General features: G+C 36.7%; 1 protein-coding gene across 31 annotated transcripts in view; it reads left to right on the top strand.

The window, feature by feature from the left end:
* PARD3 (par-3 family cell polarity regulator) overlaps positions 1-22924 on the top strand; it is a 649441-nt gene that overhangs the window by 259484 nt on the left and 367033 nt on the right. For all 31 annotated transcript variants that reach the window (XR_012030741.1, XM_072825188.1, XM_072825191.1 and 28 more), the window contains one exon: positions 6701-6881. Coding sequence is in view for 28 of the 31 variants with exons in the window: in XM_072825188.1 (XP_072681289.1) it covers positions 6701-6881 (181 nt within the window). In the remaining 3 variants the exon portion in view is untranslated. The remainder of the gene's footprint in view (positions 1-6700; positions 6882-22924) is intronic.

The raw sequence follows: 22924 nt of genomic DNA, 5'->3' as shown, positions 1-22924 counted from the left end.
TACTCACTGAGGCCACTTATGTTCCATAGGTGAAGAGAGTCTCCCAAGCATCTTTAAGTTCCTTGTGGCTTTTAGTATTTTTCCACATGCTTTGGACCTTCTCCAGGGCTACCAAGAGGGCTGCCTTTCTAAAGAATTACAAGTCTTTATTTCAAACAGTTTGGTATATTAATGTTGAGCATGCAGAGGACATTCTTGAGACCCATTATAATAAGCTTCCTCTGGATGTGTCCAGCCTGTGTAGGAAAGAAATCAACAGAGAAGATGATTCAAGGGCTGTGGCCATGCCATGGCTTCTGAAGCTGTGTGGGGTCTGAGCTAGAGGGTCTTCAGGTCTCACTCAGACAACTACTTAAGTCACCTGCCATTTTCCTTTATGAAGACAGAATCTCCAAGATCTTTTGATTATTTTAAAAAACTCTTCTGATTAAGACTGAGTGATGCTATCACCAGAATAGAATTATTTAAAATTATCTTGGTTTCCCTCAGATATGTTCAGAAAATTTTAGGTCTTGGTGTTAAAGTTATGTTAATTTGGTAAGGTGGATTATTACCTTTAGTTAATCAAGAATGAACAGAATCCTATTCAAAGACTCATAGATGATTATAGTGTGCAGCTTCCCAGGGCTTGCGCTGTCAATATGTTAGATGTTCCAGAGGTAGGAGGTTTGGGAGAAAAAGGATCTTTGAAGTTGGATAGATTTGATTTCTAGTACTCAGATTCATTCTGTACTTACTTATAGTTAAATTCTGGTCATATTAATCTTGGAGTCTTAGTTTTCTTTTTTCTGAAATGAAATATAAAGTCTGCTCCATTTTTGTGTGAGGAGTTAAGGAGAGGATGTAAAACCCCTGCAAGAGAAGTTCATTTTGTGGTTATTGTGATGTTCAGTTTTCTAGCAGGGCTTTTCTTTTTCCTTTTCGTTTCGTTTTTTTGTTTCCTTTCTTTTCCTTTCCTTTCCTTTTTTTTGGTAAAGATTTATTTATTGGGTTGCCTGGGTGGCTCAGTCAGTTAAGTGTCTGACTTCGGCTCAGGTCATGATCTTGGGAGTCCTGGGATGAACCTGATCTGGATTTGATCCCAGGACCTTTAGATTATGACTTGAGCTGAAATTAAGAGTTGGCTGCTTAACCGACTGAGCCACTCAGATGCCCCTGTCAAGACTTCTCCTTTCCTCTTCTTGTTCCCCACCCTGCACCTCTCCCCCCCCCCCCCCCCCCCGCCTCCCCTTATCCTTGGTGTGTGGAAGAGTTTTGGCCTCAGTCTTCAGTTACTCTTGAAACTGGTCCTCAAATTTACAAAAGTGTGTGTCACCCAGCACAATGTAACTTAATAATAGCTAATGGTAAATGTGCACTTGGGTTCTGAAAGCATATATCTTATCTCTTTGTCACAGCAGCTCTAGGAGGGTAGGCAGTGCTGCTCTATTAGTGCCTACTAGTGCCATAACAAGTTACTACAAATTCATGGCTTAAAGTCTCACAGATTTGTTAATTTACAGTTCTGTAGATACAAGTCTGACAGGAGCCTCACTGGGCTCAAATCAAGGTGGAAGCAGAGCTATGTTCCTTTCTGGAGGTTCTAGGACAGAATCCATTTCTTTGCTTTCCAGAGGCCCCTTACATTCCTTGGCTCATGACTTCCTTTCTTCATTTTCAAAGCCAGCAATGTAGCATCTCTAACCATTGTCAAATTCTCCCTGACCACAGTTGGGAAAGGTTCTCCACTTTTCCAGATTTGTGTAATTAGATGCCCCCTCCCCCAGGATAATTCAGGATAATCTCTCTAGTGTAAGGTCTTTAATCTGAGTCATAGTTTTAAATTCCTTTTGCCATGGAAGGTTAACATCCACGGGTCTTGGGGTTTGGGCATAGACCCCTTGTGGGTCTTTGATTCTGCCTACCACAGCCACCATTCACTGTTTTACGATGAGGACTGTAAGGCTGAGACATGGTAGAGAGGCCAGTGGATTTACCAACACCCATTGACAGAGTAAGATCAGAGCTATTTTTGGATGGAGAGCTGTTTGATTCTGAATCCTATGTTCTTAGATGCTTTGCTACATACAGCTCTGGGCTCTCAGCACATAATTTTACCCATGAAAGGGGCTACCTATTATCCCAGTGGTTTATAAGTGTTTGCATGTGCTGTTTTAAAAACAGCTTAAAGAAAAGAATATGTTTCAAAGAGTTAATATGATTTGTCCTGATGTGGGTGAGGAATGTATGGCCAAGTTTGGAGTTTATTTGAATGTGGGTTTATCCTAAATTGTGGGTGTTATCCTAAGTTCAGCATGCCTGTTCTCATGGAGATTTGTTGTATGAATGGATCAGAAGAGAGATTAAGTCATAACTATTGAAAGTAAAAATGAACTTTCAAAGATGATCTACTTCATGGACAGCGGAGAAGATTCCATCTGTTAAAATATGAATATGAGTCATGTTTCACAAATTTAAAAGCAGACATTTCCTTTATTTTTGAAGGGCATGATAGAGATTTTTAATATGTGATTTTTTTTTTTTTTGTGAAGGTCTGTTTTTCTTTTGCTGTGTTACTATGTGCATTCTTGTAGAGTAGATTTTCTAAAATTATATACCCTTCCCAATTTAACACAAAATTACTTCATATCTGCACCTGACACTTAAATTTTGGTTTAAAAGAAAGCTGTGGAAATTGTATGTTATTGGCATATTGCAAATCACCAACTGTGATTCTGCCACTGAAATTCAAACAGCATTTGTTCGTGACACAGTCCAGATTTCATAATACTTGTATTTTCTAAAAAATGCTGGAGATAATTATTGAAACTAATATACATGTGTAAGTTCTTCCATGTGTGGCATTTAAATACTTGTTCTTTGTAATTTGCAATCTCCATTCTCATTTTGCAGAAAGGACTAGATTCTTGAGAGAACACCCCATTGTAAAAAGCTAATAACAAAACTTGAATTTCATTTGCTTCCAATTAAACACCGAATGTCAGAACTTAGTATCTTCAAAATGCATATTAAGCCATGCACCTTGTGAGAAGTCTGATGATATTAAAATCAAGTGTGGAAATTCAAAATCTCAGTGAAGAGCTTGAGATGGATATTGATAGTTTATCAGGGTTACCAGGGCACCTTGACCTTTAGTTTCATTTCCCAAATTGAAAATTGCCAATTGGATGTTCCTGGATGGATGAGCATTCAGGGGGCAGGATTATTAGATGTTGGCCTATGGGCCAAATTTGGTCCATTGCCTGCTTGTAAATAAAGTTTTATTTAAACTTAGTTATGCTCATTTATTTGTATATTGCCACTGGCTATTTTTGTGCTACAGTGGCAGAGTAGAATAGTCGTGACAGAAGCTGCAAGGATTGCACAGCTCCAAAGACATTTACTATTTGGACCCATCAGAAGTTTGCTGACCCCTGATCTAGCAGAATGTCTGTGTTAATAATTCTGGGAGATTCTTGCCAGTCAATGTCAGATAAACAGACTGATTTTTATTTCTGTATATGGAAGCTTCTGTGTGTACATGCAAACACCTTTCTGTTTTTTATAACTGCTAAGGATTTCTTTTCCTACTTATGTTGCTTATTATAAGGTTGAGTGATCCTACTTTAATTTCTTCTTACTACTTAACTTCCCTCCATGTTGTTTAATCAGCTAATTATATATGATGCCACAACACGGTTCTGAGCTTCTTGTTTGTCTTCATGTCTCTATGAATTTATGATGGTTTTCTCTCTTGTCTTATGAGTTGATTGGCAATATATGGAAATAACATTTGTTCAAAATGACAAAACTGTCTACAAAATGAGGATTGTAATTATAAATACTTCTCATGTTCTGTAAATTTATCATACCGTCCTTTAACTGATAGGACTATTAGTATTGGAAATGCTTAGATGGGAGGAAGGTAGGAGTGGGTGTTTTTGGGTTAGACATGTTTCTGCTTCCTTGGAATGCCAAGCTTAGTTTACTAGGCAGCGGGTTGTAGTGTGAATGATTAAGGTGGGCTGTCCCTTAAACTTTATTACTCGGAGATTTTAAAGTGCTGCCATGGTTTAGGTATAAGAAAAAATAGATTGGATTTTAATTCTCATGGTATTTTGTAATGCTAATATGAAGTTCTAATTTTGAGATAATTTTATACTTGAGAAAGGTTGCAAAACTAGCAGAGACTATTTCCACATTCCCTTCATCCACTTCTAATGTAGAATCTGACATAACTCTGGGACAATTATCAAAGATAGGAAACTAGTAACATTGAGTCAATACCGTTAACTAATCTACATCATTTGAATTCTGCCTCTTTTCCACCAATGTCCTTTTTTTAGTCCAGGATCCAGGCAAGAATTTCACATTGCATGCAGTTGTTTCTCCTCTGTCTCTTCTAATTTACACATTTCATCAGCCTTTCTTTTGCTTTCATGACTTTAATATTTTTAAAGAATGTGAGTTATTTTATAGGATGTCCCTTGATTTGGATTTGTCTCATGTTTTCTCGTGGTTAGATTAAAGATACACATTTTTAGCAGGAATACCACAGAAGTAATTTTTTGTTCTCCATGCATTTTTTTCAGAGGGTGATATGACTCATTACTGGTAATGTTAACCTTGGTAAAGTAGTTTCTGCCAAGTTTTTCCCCTGTAAAGACACCATTTTTCTCTTTTTAATTAAAAAATATTTTGTGGGGAGATACTTTGAGATATGCAAATACCCTGTTTCTCGTCATATTTTCACCAGTAATTTTTAGCTTCCATTGGTGGTCTTGCCTACAGCAGTTAGTACTGTGGAGATTGCTTGGTAATGACTTCTGTTTCCATCGTTCCTTCTCTCTCTCTTTTTTTAAAAAGATTTATTTATTTATTTATGGTAGAGAGAGAGAGAGAGAGAGAGAGAGAGGCAGTGACACAGGAGGAGGGAGAAGTAGGCTCCATGCCGGGAGCCTGATGTCGGACTCAATCCCAGGACTCCAGGATCCTGCCCTGGGCCAAAGGCAGGCGCCAAACCGCTGAGCCACCCAAGGATCCCCCCTTCTCTTTTTATTAATGGGAATGCTACAGTATGAAAGAGCTATCCATTTCCACTTTTAATTATTTCTTCAATTATTGATTTGTATCATTATGGACTCAAAATATTTGTTTGTTTTTAGACTAAAATCCAGTTGTATAGTTATTTACTTGTTAATGAGTTGTCACAACTTTGGCCATTGGGAGTTCCTTCTGGTTGGCACCTGATTCCCTTTGATGTGCCTCTTTCAGTTTTGAGTACTCTTTGGTTTTTGTTTGGCATTACAGGTGTTCCAAGCCCATCATATATTTTCTCTGCCCCACCTCTGGAATTAATCATTCTTCTAAGGAGTGCTACTTCATTTATTGGAAAATGGTATCAGAAACCCAAGATCTGAGCACTTGCATTCCTTCATACTGTGTGCGGTTGCTTCTAGGACCTCTCAGTGGGGAGAGCTAAGAATCATATATTCATTAACATTCATACATCCCTTTTTATCTGTCTACCTACCTACCCACTTATAAAAAAAACACATGTTCATATTGATGCCTCTAATTTTAATCTAGTATCACAGTTTTTTTCCTTATTTGTAACTTATGTTTCTGGTAATAAGAATTTAGACTCTCAGTATCCAAAATATTTTTCTTTTTCATTGATTCCTGGGGTGTGTCTCTGTGTATGTGTATATGTATAGTAGTGTGAGGATTTCTAAACTATACACTTGTGAGAAACAAATTTATGTGAAAGTTCTTTTTGTCTATAGCCTTACATTAAACAGTGAACATAGTTTTCCAAAATTATTTAATTCTTTTCTTCCCCGCCAACCTCCCCCTTTTTTTTTTTTTTCCAATCCTGTTCTTACAATCCTGGGAGACAACCGTATCTTTTATCCTTCTTATATTTCTTATGCATAAATGGGTAGATGTGTATAATTTTTAATACTCCTTCCTCCTATGTGAAAGGTACCTTAAGTCTTTTGTTGTATATGTGATGCTATAGATCATATATATGCAATATATACAGAAATGCATTTTCTTTTCCACTTAATATGTCACTTACAAAAAGATTTATTTATTTATTTTTAAGACATTTTATTTATTTATTCATGAAAGACACAAAGAAAGAAGCAGAGACGTAGGCAGAAGAAGCAGGCTCCCCATAAGGATCCCAATGTGGGACTCGATCCCGTATCCCAGAATCATGCCCTGAGCCAAAGGCAGATATTCAACCACTGAGCCACCCAGGCGTCCCTACAAAAAGATTTAAATCTACCCTGACTCCCTTAGTGTTCTGTTATAGAAAACCATTTTATTATTTTTCACCATTAGAATTTTGGATATGAAATGTACAACTTGGAAATATAAAAGTAAAGCATCAAAACTCAGGGGAAGACTATTTCTTTGAATTTTTGCTTCCTTAGACATAATATTCCTGATTGCTTAAATGTCAGTATTTTTCCTCTGTAGATTTATGTCAAATACAGTGTAACTTTTTGGTAGCAATTTTATTTTTTCACTTTATTTTTAATTTAATTTTATTTAAATTCAATTCGTTAATGTCTAGTGTATTCTTAGCTTCAGAGGTAAAGTTCAGTAATTCATCTGTTTGATAGCAATTTTATTTTATTTTATTTTTTATTTTTTTATAGCAATTTTAAATGGCTTTGTTTATAAATGCAAATTTACCTTTCCTTTCTAGCTGGTAGCAGTGTTTGATGAGCAAGATCCACATCATGGAGGTGATGGCACCAGTGCCAGCTCCACAGGTACCCAGAGTCCAGAGATATTTGGCAGTGAGCTTGGCACCAACAATGTTTCAGCCTTTCAGCCTTATCAAGCTACAAGTGAAATTGAGGTCACACCTTCAGTTCTTCGTGCAAGTAAGTGAAAGCTCTTTCTTCTCTGCATGTTTCATCTTAATTTACAGGAATGCCAACTCTTGTTATCCAGCCATGCTCCCGTGAATGGAATTCATTATCTGTTTTTATCAAAAATTGATTAAGTTTAGAACCTGTGCAAATGTCTTTTGCTGGAGAGGTAGGCAAGATTCTTCACATTTTAATATACTGGGCTTACTTTACTTTAGACTAGTAGACTTTTAATTGCTCACTAAAGGTAACTAAGGATAATAGGTAAAGTTACATTCCCTGGTTTTTCTTGCCGTGTTTTTCATCTGAATGCTAGATCAAATAGTAAGTCAAAGGCCTTCACACTGAACCAAAACATAGCGTATCTGATTGATAATCAACTTGGATACAACCATTACTTGAACTTTATCTGAAGAGAAGGTGATGAAGAGACCTCAGCCAGAATTACCATCAGAGATCTGGAAAGCTGCGATTAGGATACCATCAAAAGGAGAGAAAATACAGAAGCCTAGAAATCTGGGTTCATCAAGTACTCAAGTTCTAGGACACTTGCCTGAAGAATTCTGTCAGCCGTTACTGGCAGGTTTACGGAAGAGTGAAGAGCTTTTGCTAAAAATATAGTGTTTACAATTGTGTTTGTAATTGTCTAATCTTATAATTGAGCAGTGTTTAAGAATAAGAAGATCCATTTCAAGAAAACTGTGAGTCAAAAATCATTTATCTTTTAGTCAAACCTATTTAGAAACATTGCAGTCTTTCAAGTTGAATGTGATTTTACTGATAGCAGTAGATCTTCATATACAATAGGTAATAATATAAACAATAGTCTATAATAATATACAAAGTCCCATATAGAATAGTTAGATAGTATTTAGAATATGGTTTATTTATTTACTTTTAATATTTTGTTAGAGAGAGAGAGAGAGAGAGAAAGAGAGAGAGAGAAAGAGAGAACATGAACAGGGAGGAGGGCAGAGGGAGAGGGAGAAGCAGACTTTCCACTGAGCTGGGAGCCCAACTCAGGGTTAGATCCCAGTACCAGCTGAAGGCAGGCACTTAAGTGACTGAACCACCTAGTGCCCTGAATATAGTTTATTCTTATAAAATTAGGTTTGATTATACACATATACAAACATATTTTAGACCAATTTTGTAGAAATAGTATTTGATTATATATGCATATGCTCTTTTAAAAATCTTATCTTGGAGTTACTTTGGGTAATGTTTTTCAAAACGTGAGGTGCGTACCATCTGGTATGCAAGGTAGTATGTAAGTGGTACACTAATTACTTTATTGTATACAGCTCAGTTAGCCCATGCTTTAATAATTATCTTCTTTGAATAAACTCCTTTATAAAATGTGGATTGCCTAAATGTGATTTAAAGTAAGTTTTAATTAAATAATAGTACAGGTGTTCAGGTACCTGGTATTTGGCAAGTAGTGTTCTTATGTGAAAAGTTATACTCTTATTGTATATAAATAAATACAGAGCTTTTTTTGGCGTGTTATTATACTAGTTTTTAATTTGTGTTTTATAAAGGATGCACCTTTAATTTAGCTGCACCTTAACAAAGTGTTACAGGAAAGGTAATGCTATCTTTATGTTAAGAATTTGAATTTCATCACTTTGTGTCTTTTGCTCTAGATGCATCAACATTTAACTGACTGAACCACCACCCACATTTGGCTGGTCCTGTGTGTTAAAATTTAAATGCTGTTGTCAACACAAAATATCTCTTTTACCTTGTTTTTATTGAGCAAAGGAATTTATATTTGAAGCACTGTGTTGTAGCCATCAGTGGGAGAATATGTAAATACTACTTTCTAGTTCTGATTTTTATATGCTAAGTTTATTTAGATTTTATGGCTTTGGCAGCCATTGGGTAAGTTTATGGTAAGCATTTACCAAATACAGGGTTTGGTGACTATGTAAAAGTTACCCATTATATACGAGTCCCCTATCTATTAAGATGGTTTTTCATACTATTTTAATACCACTGATTCAGACATAATACAGGGTTGGAGTATGCTGGGCCAAGCATTGTGATACACGATGAGTAAATTGGTAAAGATAGGGGATACTATGAGCACCTGATTAAGGCATCAAGATGGTGGGAAACGATACAAGACAAATGACTCAGGTTCGACCCAGAGGTCAAGCACAAGGTAGGGGAAACAAGAGGAGAGGAAACACAGATTAATAGAGACTTAAGAGATATAACATCCACTTGTAATTTGTGAATCTTGTTTGAATCCTGATTTAAATGAAACAGCAACAAAAGAATAGTAGTCATATCTGATTGGTGAGTTGACCACTGATTATTTGATATTAAGAAATTATTTATTTCTTTTTAGGTTTGCTTGTTATTGAAATTATTTTCTTTTTTTTAAATATTTTTTCTTTATTTATTTATGATAGTCACAGAGAGAGAGAGAGAGAGAGAGAAAGAGAGAGGCAGAGACACAGGCAGAGGGAGAAGCAGGCTCCATGCACCGGGAGCCCGACGTGGGATTCGATCCCGGGTCTCCAGGATCGCGCCCTGGGCCAAAGGCAGGCGCCAAACCATTGCGCCACACAGGGATCCCTGAAATTATTTTCTAAAAAGTCTTTATCTTTTTGTAATACATAATGAAATAGTTATGGTTGGATATGATATATCTGGAATTTGCTTCAAAGTCGACAGGCTGGGATTGGGGAATGGGTAGCTGAGTGGCTATGTGGGGATTCAGTATACTATTCTATTTTTATATGTGTTTAAAATTACTCTTAAGAAAGGTTTGTGTGTATGTCTTAAGAAAGGTTTGTGTGTATGTGTGTGTGTGTTTAAAGGAAGTACATACATGAGGCACTTATTTAACACTTTTCAAAGTTTACTTAATTCCTGTTTCTCTTGAGCTTTGTTTCATTTAATAGAACTCCGAGTTTTTTTTTTTTAATTTTTATTTATTTATGATAGTCACAGAGAGAGAGAGAGAGAGAGAGAGAGAGGCAGAGACACAGGCAGAGGGAGAAGCAGGCTCCATGCACCGGGAGCCCGACGTGGGATCCGATCCCGGGTCTCCAGGATCGCGCCCTGGGCCAAAGGCAGGTGCCAAACCGCTGCGCCACCCAGGGATCCCGAACTCCGAGTTTTAACCTAATGTATTTTTAGGCCTGAATATCTTTTATTGGCCATCTTTTCAAGTTTCTCTGAAACAAAGAAAATACATCCACATAAAATGCAAATATACTGGTGGGTCATTATTAGTACCTAATTGATCAAAGTAGCATAAATATGCAATGTAAAAAAATTTGCCTGTTAACGTGGAAATAAATGAGAACATCCAAATGAGAACAAACTATTTATTTAGAGCTTGCCGTAGCAAGGGTGTGTATTCAGAGCTTGCCATAGCAGGGGACTCAGCTAACATCACTTGTATTTGGCAGGAAGAGAAGTAGGAAGGCTTTATAGTAAAACAAAGGGGAGGCCTTAGATGTGCCCTGACTGGTAGCTGTTGGCATAGAGTAACTGTAGGTCGGCTACCAAGAAGCAGAATATCCTTTGTGATTGGTTAAGGGTGCATGTTTGGCTTTTTCTGCTGTTCCTAAGTTGAAAGCAGACTCAAAGATTAGAGAAGCTGTCAATTATTAATCAGGTCCTAGCTAGTTTGTGCCATAGCAGAGGTTATTGCTTGGGTTCCTGAACTGGTTGCTACAGATAGTCTGATTTCCTGGACTGATTCCTCTAGGTAGCGGATTGGCTCATTAGGTTGGTTTCTGCAGACTGTAGGTTAGATTTTCATTTTTACGTATAAAATGGCTGTTGTTCATTTTTATTTATTTATTTTTTGAGAGAGAGTATGTGTGACTGGGATGGGGGAGGGGCCGATGGAGGGTGAGGGTAGAGAGAGAGAATCTCTTAATCAGGCTCCATGCTGGGCACTCCATTTCACGACCCTGAAATTGGGACCAGAACTAAAATCGACTGAGCTACCCAGGCACCCCAGAAATTATTTTAATTATAAATGTATCCTTTAAATGGCGTTTTCTCCTCAATTAGTATACCAAGTGTAGAAAAAAATAAATTTTTATAGAATAGGAAATTGTTATCTGACAAATTTTGTTCATGGAAGCGAGTAGGAGGGTGTAGCCAGAGTTTGTTACAGTGCTATACCATCAATTCTTCAATCTTTCTCCAAATTAAGCACCAAAAATCAGTTAGTGATCCTTCATCAAATTATTTTTATTGATGTATCAGTGGAAAGACAACTGACTTATGTCTTCCTTTCATTTTGTTGAAAGGAATGAACTAGAAACTAGTTGAGTGGCAAAAGGATTGGTTAGCCTGAGTCATTTACTTTCTTAACATCAAGGTCATTATTTTTGAAATGTCCCTTCGTTTGGTACCCTGGGGGTTTGTTTGTTTGCTTATTAAAAAAAGATTATTTATTTATTTATTTTGAGAGAGAATATGAGTTTCAGGCAGACTCAATGCTGAGCATAGAGCCCCACATGGGGCTCTGTCTTGTGACACTGACTGAGATCATGACCTAAGCCAAACCAAGAGTTGGGTACTTAACCAGCTGAGCCACCCAGGCACTCCATGCTGGAAGTTTTTATGTGCAGTGGTGTATCTCATTAATTGTTGAGATTTGGGATAAGTGATGCTTATTTTTTTATTTTGTAATTTTAAAAATGTGTGTATGTGGGGGGTTGTTTTGTTTTGTTCCTCCCCCCATCTTGTGAGGTAGAAAAGCTGCTCAAAGTTCATATAACTTTAAAATTTCATAGTTTTAATATGCCCTAAAAGTATCATTTTTATATGAGGAAAAAATTAAAACATTTTCTTTAACTCTCAAAGTTCATTTTGTTTTTCTTTTGATTTTAAAAGAAATTAAGGGGCACCTGGGTGGTGTAGCTGGTAAAGCATCCAACTCTTGGTTTTTGGCTCAAGTCATGATCTCAGGGTCATGAGATCCAACCCTGCATGGGGCTCTGAGCTTAGCAGGGAGTCTGCTCAAAATTCTCTCTCTCTCTCCCTCTGCCCCTTCCCCTGCTTACATGCTCTCTGTCTTTGTAAATAAATAAATAAAATGTTAAAATAAAAAAAAATCAAACATTTGGCCTCTAAAAGCACTGTGAGCCTCAGGTATTGGGCCTCCTCTGCCTCCTGGATAAATATCAGCCCTTAGCTACTGTTTATTAGGGAGAAATGGATAAGAAGAGCCAGCATTTCACCTTGACTCCTTTGTTTTAAAGATAGTAGAGCCATTTTAGGGAGAGATGTAAATTGAATGTGAAGATCTTGACATCAAATCCCCCCAATTTTTGGTGTACTGACATCCCTTGGATGGTCTTTCCATCCTCTCAAGCAAAAGCAAGCTTCGATTTAGAGATAACCACATATCAGGTAACCTGGACAAATCGTCTTTCCTGTTTTTTTTTTTTTTTTTTTAAATCCAGACTTTTGATAAGTTTGAGTGGTAGTATATTCAACTTTATGCTTTTAACATGAGCTTGCTATGCAAAGACTCCTTTCCTAGCAGTACAGAGTAGTATATTCATGATTTAGAAAGACTACAGGCAGTGTCACGTCATTTTGGGCATTTGGGTAAGACCAGTAGTCTCTCTCAGCCTCAATTCCTTAATGTCTAAGTACCTACCTCAGGATTGTTGTGAGTAGTAATGAGGTCTTTAAAGTCCTAATACAGGGTGCATGGGTGGCTCAGTCAGTTAGGCATCTGCCTTCAGGTCATGTTATGATCCTGGGGTCCCAAGATGGAGCCCCACATCAGGCACCTTGCTCAGTGGAGAGTCTGCTTCTCCCTCTGCTGCTCACAGTGCTTGTGCTTGCTCTCTCTCAAATAAATAAGTAAAATCTTATAAAAGAAATAAAGTCTGAATACAGTGATGGGCACATGATAAGCACAGATAACAGAAGACTATAGGATGGTAATGGTGATAAAGGATGTCTTAAAGGATTGAGTGGTTATGGAACCCAAGCAAATAGAACATATATTCTTTTTTTTTTCTTAATTTTTAAGAGATTTTATTTTTAGGTAATCTCTATACCCAACATGGGGCTTGAACTCACAACCCTGAGATCAGGAATCCTGTGCTCCATTGACTAAGCCAGCCAGGTGTCCTGATGGGACATACATTCTTGATTAGGACACACTGTGTCTCTTCAATACAGAGTCAGATTGAACTGTTTTCTCTTAACCTCACAATTCTGGGATACATTTTTTACTCTCTCTTTTTTCAGTGTCCACAAATCCAGGCTTAGAGACCAAATGTGCTCAGGGGCACAGATTTCCTATGCAAATTAATCATTGAGTTCAAGTCTAGTGATTTTTTTCACTTGGTGATTTTTTTTTCTTTGTTTTTTAATTTTCAAGGACCTTATTTGTAGAGGTCAGACGTTCCAAGGTAGCCTGATTTTAGACTGGTGGCTGGATTCCTTTTCACCTCAGAAATCTATAATTTTTAAAATATCCAGACTGAAGATTCCTTTGGAACTGGCATCATGCCCTAGTAATTGTAAAATTTCTGGAAATAGTATTGCTATAGGAATGTTGAGAAAGTATTTGATTTATTAGATTCTATGTATGTTTACTATGTTTTAAGTCTTTTAACATTTTTAACATTTCTAAGCTGTGTTAATTTTACGGTTAGTTTTTATCTAATCCTGGCAAAATTCTGTTGAAATAGTGCTGTTTGATTGGTAAGGTTTTACTGCCTTCCTAACTTTTAGAACTAAAAGAGATAGTAATGTTACAGGAGGATTGTTTCCTAAAATTAGCACCCACTCCCCTTTCTTGTTAATTTGTTAATTAATCTCTTAATTTGTTTTCATACCTAAGCATATACAGCTTGATTTTGCCTTGCTAAGAGATCCAAGTTCTTTGATTTAGAGCTCTGTTCTCTTAACATTAACTGGTACTAGAATACTATTTTCTAGATTTGATTTAAATATATATTGAAAAATAGAAATAATATTCCTATTATATTTCCTTTTAACTTGTGAAGTGGAGCATGGCATACAAATGGTATTCTCAGTATTTCAAATAATTACCTTCTTACTGTGCAAGTTCTATTCAGCATATAAAAACTCATCCAGTTTTGTTGTAGATGCAATCTGATTATTGCATGTTGACAAGGTCATATATCTATTAATTGGATTGGAGATGGGATACAAAATTGCTGTAATTATTGTAATTTTCTAGCTAATTGCAGGGTTGGTGGTGAATATTTTACTTCTGCAAAATGAAAAACAGTATTCCATCAGAAGTTGTTTTATGGGGTTTCAGACATTTTGTTTTATATCTTTGTTGCTTTTTGCCCACAAAGTATCTCTTTTGTATTTTTTTGTGTATTGATCTGCCTCTGAATGTCAGAGTGCTCATAGGAAGGGATCAGTGGAAGCAGGCACAGGCTGAGAGCTGAGTACTACTCTCAGCTACCTCTTTGTTCTGGTTGCCACGTTACCTCTATTGTTTATTTATAAATTGGAGTATTCTCCTTTCAGGCCTATAATAAAGGTTGGATGGGTCAGAACCAATTGGAAGAGGAATCATCTTCACTGCTGTCTTGTCACCTGTGCCACACTCAGAACTATTCCCTAAAATAAGCATTTTTAAAATTAAATTCAGATTGTTTGTGTGTCCTTTTTCTTGTATTAAAAAATAAGTGAATTGTTAGCCCACTTAGTTTTGTAATATGGGGCTTATTTTGCATATTCTCTCCCATATTTTTGCTTTATTTAAGCTAAGCTAGCTTCCAAAGCTGGAAGCCAAATTGACATTTTAAAAATAATGGTATGTAGACAAGGTGAGTGTATTTGGAGGATTGCAGGTAGGTGGGGACTGTGCTACTGAGGAGGTGTTTGGAGCTCACTTGCAGAGGATGGTAAAAGCAGACTGATGTTTATTCCCTGCTGAAATATAAACTGGAGGCGCAGGTGAAAATTGCCAAACCTAATGAGCAATTTGGCAGATAAGATGGGCTGTCAGGCGACAGTGGTTCAGCAGCAGGCACACAGTCTGTGAACCACCTTGTTTGTTCCAGAGGACTACATTTAAATACCATAAATAAAATCTTTTTTCCATTGATGTTTGGGATCACAGAGAGGCCTATTTTATCCTTCGATTTTCCAATTAAATAACTGGTAATCAACGTATGGTAGTTTTGGTTGTAACATTATCTTAAACTTGTGAAATGTTGCATCTGTAAAAAAATGAACAAAATATATTTTCCACACATCAGAACACATTAGGTTTTAAAACGCTAATAAAATAGAAGTGATCCTTTGCTTCACTGGGCTAAAACATTTCATCTGTGTCTTTATGTTGGAGCACTCCAAAGTAACTTTGTTGTCTTCTCAGTGTTCTTTGTCCTTGCTGTCTGCTTACTTTACCATCGAGTATAGGAACACTGAGGCAGGTGTGGGGCTTCTCCCCTTACAGGCTGTCAGTATATGACATTGTGTAAAGAACATTTGAAAAAGATTTTTATGTCTCCGTACAATTGTAGTCATCCCTTGGAGAACGTCCAGGTTCACTTCCCCTATTTGACCACTGGGAACCTTGGTCTCGAGTAAACTAATATAGTCCGTGCTTATGGCCTAGCAGTGGCTCAGGGCTTCAGGTTCAAGACAAGCTGAGCTACTCCTGAAAATGTACAAACTTCTGCCGGATCTCAGGCTCCCTTTGTTGGTTTCTTTGTGGCATTTCCAACACTGACTTGGAGTCAAAGCATCTTGGCACTTTCTACCTGGCATCAGTATTTCTGAGATATCTTTAAGCAGAATAAACTTTTTCTCCTTACATTGTTTAATGGTACATCTATGTGAAACACTGAATTTTTAACAAATCCCTACACATGTGGAAGAAAATATTTTACACCTAATGATAGTGACTGTCAGACCATTAGTCTGAGGAGTATTATTTTTTTTTAAGAAATTCTCTGCCCCATGTGATCAGGTGGACTTTTAGCCTGTGGTTAGCCAGCAATCCTCAGACTGTTTTCATCTGAAGAAGCTTGCCCGCAGGGGGTTTCAGTGCTGCCTTGGCTGGGCAGGATCTCCACACCTTCGACATGTGGACGTGTGGCACTTCACCAGAAGTTGCCTTTGAAATTGGACCCAAACCATGTGGAATTGGACCCCTCTTGCATGAAGCTCTCTGTATCCATTAAAACCTACTTAAATTGTAAGAGAACACTTCTTACAGATTTGTTTTTCCCTCAAAGGTTTCCCCACTGCCTGAACACTTCTTCCTTCCTTCCTTCTTTTTGCCCTTGGCTATTATATTTTACTTGGCCCTGAGATCTTGCCTTGTACTCTTGCTTTTGTGTGGAAATATACCTTATTTTCCTAATTATCTATTTATCAAATGCAGAAATAGTTACACTTAAAATTTGTAAAGGTAAAAATAGCTATGAATATGTTAGGGAAGTATAGTTTATTTTATTTTTTTAAATTTTTAAAAGATTTTATTTATTTATTCATGAGAGACAGAGAGAGAGAGGCAGGGACACAGGCAGAGGGAGAAGCAGGCTCCATGCAGGAAGCTGATGTGGGACTGAATCCCAGGACTCCAGGATCATGCCCTGGGGCAAAGGCAGCGCTAAACCACTGAGCCACCCAGGCTGCCCTGGAAAGTATAGTTTAAATCAAAGCAAAGGAGCTCATTTCCAAATGGCAATAAGAAGTATACTACATAGAGAAAATAATTGTATGAAAATGTTTTAGTAGACAAGATTAGATTGTAAACATGACTTCTTTTTCATTTTCTCATTCTAACCAGGTATGTAGGTTCTTTTTCTGTTAGCGCGTGTCACAGAGGGACCCATATTGTGTATTATTTTGTCAGCAGGAAAGCCTGCAGATAAAATCTTTTCTTCTCTTCTTGCCGCACTTGATATAGATCTCTTATTTACTTCTTGAGACCATGTTTACTTATTTATTTTCTCATTGCGTTTATTTATTTTTATTTTTTAAAAGATTTTATTTATTCGTGAGACACACACACACACACACACACACACACACGGGGGGGGGGGCAGAGACACAGGCAGAGGGAGAAGCAGACTCCATGCAGGGAGCCCGACGTGGGACTCGATCCCGGGTCTCTAGGATCAGGACCTTGGGCTGAAGGCGGCGCTAAACCGCTGAGCCACCTGGGCTGCACTCTCATTGCTTTTAATGTCAGAAATGGCTTTTTATTCCCAGTTGTGTTTGCTCCTATACCCAGATGGAGATGGGCTTCATTTCTCAGAATCATTGTGTCAGTCCCAAATAGTGAAGGACTGAGAAGAAGCTTCACAAAAGGCACAAGGTGCTTGATAAATGCACCTGGGATTTTTTAACCCCTTCTGATTTTTCTTGGAATGCACCGGTAGTAGTCTCTGTGAGGGCCACACTTCAAAGAAAAAAACCTACATGTAAATCAGTGTGTGAATTCGTTATGTTATTTTGTATTTACTAAATTCATCCATATTGATTTAGAGATTAGTAATATATTAGTTTTCAGTGATCAATTCATTCCCTACATTTTAGCAAATAGTTTTTCTCCTTTGTAACAAATCTGGTTGCTACAGTGTGTGCAGCTAGTGTGGCTCACTGCGTGTAAGTGCACATGAGTTGAGAAAGGGTTGATCGTGCCTTCTTACAAAGAGATTTTTTTTCCTCCAGATCTTTCCAGATCTTATGTTTGAATCTTCCTTTAAATATTTTCCTCATACTGGCAATCAATGGTACTTTAGTTTAGAATGTTCATGACTCCAAAAAGGCGATTATGCTTTCATTACCTCATCTACTTTTTCTCCTTTTTGGTCTCAGAAATCCAAAAAACTGATGGTGCTTCTCCTTAAATACTTTCATACCGTGTGTTTCCAGCATGGGTCACCTTTTAATTTGTATTCTTTCTAATAGTTGTAGAATGCTTTCTTCACCCTATATTTTCTGCAGCCACCATTTTTGGAGTGAAGGAGAAATGCAGCATTTGTGACATCTTGTTGCCTGTGCTGTCGTCATTTCCACCTAATCAAAGAATAGCATTTTTTGTTCAGAGAATGGTACCCTGGTAATAATTAGAAACTGACATGTATACATATGTTAGTGTGAGTACATATATACATGTACACGGCTGATATTTAGTGATGGAAGGAGTGTAAGAGTAACTTCAGGAAAATAAATCATTTTATGAAGACGATCACCATGTTTACAGATGGAAAATTACAATGGGATCAGTCTAGGAGGCCTCAGACCAACCACAATATGGAAAAAGCAGTAATCAAAGGGCAAGTTTACTCAATCTATCATCGATTTAAGAATGTACTTTGTTCCATGGCTGATCTATTAGTTAATTTGTTATTTAAAGCATCGTGAGAAGTATTTATTTTAAATATAGAATTTGTGTTAATGAGTTGGAAAACAGTATTCCATTGCTTGGCAGAGATGTTACAGCATAAAGATTTATGACTTAATACAACAAAAACCAGCTGGCAATCAGCTTGCATAAAAATGTATGAGTACACACTAATATTTGATAATAGCTATTCTTTTGTAACCAGAGTAAGGGGTTTGGGAATGGGACGCGTAAACAAGGTCACTGATGAATCAAAATTCCTAGGAAGAAAAAGCCCCGAATGCTGAGTACGGGTCTGTGATGCATGGTTAAAGCTTCAGAGGTCATGCATCCACTCCAAGGCAGTAAGGGGGAGCCAGGGTGGGCAGTGATATGGATGAGCCTGTATCTGTGTCTCTGCTTCAGTCAGAAAAGTTACAGTCCACCATTTTCATTTCTCTTCCTCATCTAAAATTTGCCACCTCTTGTCTTCAAAAGTGGGGCATGAAGCTTACATGGAGTTACTATATAATTTTCTGCCCCCATGTTTTAAGAGCAGGCTGTATGTAGTTCTGTGTGTGTATATGTGACTGTTTATACATATGGGCTAGTTTTCTAATCCTGCTATAACAAATCCCCACAAACTTAGTGGCTTAAAACAAATTTATTAGAGTGCTGTAAGTTAGAGTGCCATGGGGATCATACTAAAATAAAACCCAAAGGTTGTTAGGGTTGGGCGTCCCCTGGAGGCTCTAGGAGAGAATCCATTTTCTTGCTTTGGCAGTGACTGGAGGCTACCTGCTCCCCTTGGCTGGTGGTCCCTAATGCCATCTTCAGCATCAGCAACCTTGTATCTCTTTGATTCTTGCTTTTTTTTCAGTCAGATCTTCCTGTTTTCTTCTGCTCTTCTCTTCCATTGTTAAGGACTCATGCAATTATGTTAGGCCCACTTGGTGATACAGGATAATCTCCTCAAGTCAAAGCCTTTACCTTCATCACACTGACAAAGGCTGTTTTGCCATGTAAGCTACTGTGGCAGGTTCCAGAGATTAGGATGTGGACATCTTTCAGGGCCATTTTACTGCCTGTTGCAGTATGCATATGTTTTAATATTGTAGAGTGAAAAAAATACACTACCATCAGTTTCCGTATGAAGGTATTGTCTTTCCTGATCAGGTTACTATGGGTATGATAATGGTCATCTGTACTAAAAGCATTCATAGGATGGTCATTTTGATTTCAGTACACAGGGAAGAAAAGTAATGAACAGCGGGGCAAACCACCTCATTAGAAGTATGTCTTTGAGACCTTAGTTAAGCCGAATGGTGCAATGTTTATAAAAATAGAACTCTAGTCATTGTTATGTAATTCAGTTTGCTTAATAAAAATAATCTGTAAGAACAAATTAGCCTAATATTTACCTCTTTTGCATAATTGAAAGAACTTTTCATAATTATTGATATGCTGTAAGTGTGAAATTTGGATTAGAAAAATTATATCCAATTTATGAATACTGAAAACAGTAGGCAACATCACTGTCTTACATGTACTCTCCCTTCCTCAAGCTTCCCTCTTCCCTTCCTTATATTTTGTTTAAGACTTAAAAGTTATGTAGATGTTTATCTTTTATTTATTTTTAAAGATTTTATTTATTAGAGAAAGAGACAGAGTGAAGTGGGGAGGGGCAGAGCGGGATGGAGAAGAATCTGAAGCAGATTCCACACTGACCGTGGAGCCCAACCTCGGGCTTGACCCCACAACCCTGAGATCAAGACCTGAGCTGAAACCAAGAGTCAGTGCTTAACCAACTGAACCCCCTAGGCACCCCATGTAGATGTTTTAGTTATGTTCTAGACCTTTATCTAAAGGATCTGAAGAATGACTTCGAGGATTATTGCAGACTTTGATGGTACTTGTAAATATTAGATTAATTTTCATTGTTTAATCTCCGTATCAGGTTCCATTCTTGAGCTATTTTAGAAATGGCTAATAATTCTGTTTTGAACAGAGGCTCTAAAGTGACTGAAGACTAGTTCTAATGATTTTTCATGAGTACATTTGCCTAAAGGCCTTTTATTTGGTATTACTTCACCTTGTTTTCTCTTCTTTTGTTGTAAACAAGTGGATTCTTGGGCATTTACCAGCCTTTTAAAGAATTAAAAGTTTTCTTAAAACCTAGAACGCTTTTCTATTTTTGTGTTTCCTTATATCCTACTTATTTTGTGGCCACTATGTACCTCTCTAGCTTGTAAGTTGTTAGAAAGCAAAGGGCCGTATCTTCATCATCACTATACAGAAGCTGGCTCAATGCTCTCCATTCAAGAAGTTACTCCCCTTTCCTCTCCACTCCAGGAGAGGGGCATTGGTATCAAGAGGAAGGGCAGAAAGCATGGACCTGGTCATGGTTGGCTTAGAGGGATAGATAGTCTATTCAATTTAATTTCTTTCTTTTCTTTCTTTTTTTTTTTTTTTTTTCTTTAAGATTTTATTTGTTTATTCATGAGAGACAGAGAGAGAGGCAGAGACACAGGCAGAGGGAGAAGCAGGCTCCATTCAGGGAGCCCTATGTGGGACTCGATCCCTGGACCCCAGGATTACGCCCTGAGCCAAAGGCAGATGCTCAACTGCTGAGCCACCCAGGCATCCCTCAATTCAATTTCTAAATAATCCACAGTGTAATGCAAGACCCTTCGTATCTTCAAATAGAAAATTTCTACAGATCCAAGTTCTAATGTATACTTGATCTTTTATTTACAGTTGTGTTAGCATTCCTTTAATAGAAATGTTTTTTACACTGAAGAAGTGTTTTATAATATTATCCATTGAATGTAATTTTATATATATTTTAATTTTTGCATATTCTCCAAGATTGTAAATATTTATGGAAGCATCACAAATAACCTTCTACATCTATATCCTTAATTGGAGATCTGTAATTAGTGGCCAGTGCAATACTCTATTAGCATAGAAAATTGAGATCCTTAATTAGAACAAATATCTACTGAAAGCACAGCTAAAATGATTGCTGTCTGCTTTATAGTTATGTCATCCATCTTTATTCTCTTCCTTTATCATGAAAACATACTAAATTGCTGCATTTTTGTTAAGATCTTAATACAAGGCATGATTGCTTTGGGAGAGAAGTTTGGTTTAGCTATTGATGATTTTATAGTTGTGGTTATTTTCCCTTACCAACATTAAAGGCGGGGTATATACATTCTTAGAAAAAATAAAAATCAAACAACATTTTTGAACTTAACATATTATGTAACTACTAAGGCACAACTTTATTCTCTGAAACTTAGCTATTGTGGACTTGATTCTGGTTTCCACATCTATAGTAAATGATGCTTCACCATCATTGGTGATGTGTAATCTATGTTCTTATGCAAGAGTCAGAACTGCCATGTGCACCAAAGTTTCTGGAAGAGGTGTGTGTGTGTGTGTGTGTGTGTGTGTGTGTGTGTGTCTGTCAGTGATTTTTTGCCTTTATTTATTTTTGTATATTCACAGGTATTGGCCCCCTTTATTGACTGAGTCATGAATTTTGATATAGGATTTTTTTTTCTTCAAATAAGTATTTATATTATTAAAGAATATAATGGCAATATTAAGAAATATAAGCAATATCTTCATCTTATAGTAAAGCTAATGGGACAGTTTATTTCTATATGATTAATATATTATGTTTTTAAATGAATGAACTGTTATATTTCCTAGATATTTTCTTTTTTTTAACCTCGTTTTTCCTGCTTAATTTACTTTCATAAATACTGTCCTTGAAATAAATATACCACAAACGTGAGACACACATAGAAAGACTTTTAAGGGAGTTATTAATCAAGTGAAGCAACTAAATGATGAAGTCTTTATGAACATCTGACTGCTTTTTATAATTTCCTTTTAATTCCTATGGGTTTCAAGCTTCTAATTTTTATGCTGCTCACTTTTGAGAATTTTGTCTATTCATCTACTAATCTTATTGGTAAAACTGTCTTTTTGAGTATCTTCTAGTAATATAGTTAAAAGAATCAAAATAATGTAAGAGTATTTTTCACATTTCTTCACCATTACTTACTATGTATCCCTGTTACTTGAAAAGATCTACAAAGTATATGTGGGTAAAATATAGTTGCTTTGTCTCTGTAACTTGATTATGATCAAATATGTTTCATCTTTCAGAAAAATATAAGAAATCAGATTATAGTAGTATTTGTTACTTACCTTTTCAGAGTTAAGATACATCTAGTTTCAATGAGGTTTAGACCACATGTAGACCCACTGATCATGTTATTAAAGTATTTGAAGTAATTTCTTGTTGCTCAAAATGCTTTAAAGTCATTTAATTTTTGAAAAAGGGCATTTAAGAGGTTTGAATTAGGAAATCTTTTCAGTGAAACTGAACTTCTTCTGAATGAACGTTCTGTAAAGTCAGCACAGTCTGTACTAAAGAGATTCATTCAACTGTAACACAGTAAACATTTTAGAAATCATGATGAACATGCAACTTTAGACAGCTTTCCTGTTTTTTTTTTTTAATTTAACCTTAATTGGTAGAAAAAAGACTATTTAGTATTGTTGTATTGCATATTTCTCACTTGTCTTTATAATTTTCTATATTGCAAGACCATTTATCTTTTAAGTTTTTTATTATAGAAAATTTGAAACGTATTCAAGACTAAAGAGAGCAGTATAGTGAAATGCCGTACCCACCCTCAGGTCTAAT

The sequence above is a fragment of the Canis lupus genome, chromosome 5 (assembly GCF_048164855.1).
Source record: "Canis lupus baileyi chromosome 5, mCanLup2.hap1, whole genome shotgun sequence".
Lineage (NCBI taxonomy): Eukaryota > Metazoa > Chordata > Mammalia > Carnivora > Canidae > Canis > Canis lupus.
The sequence above is the reverse complement of the archived record's forward strand: the minus strand, read 5'-3'. Positions and strand labels throughout refer to the sequence as shown.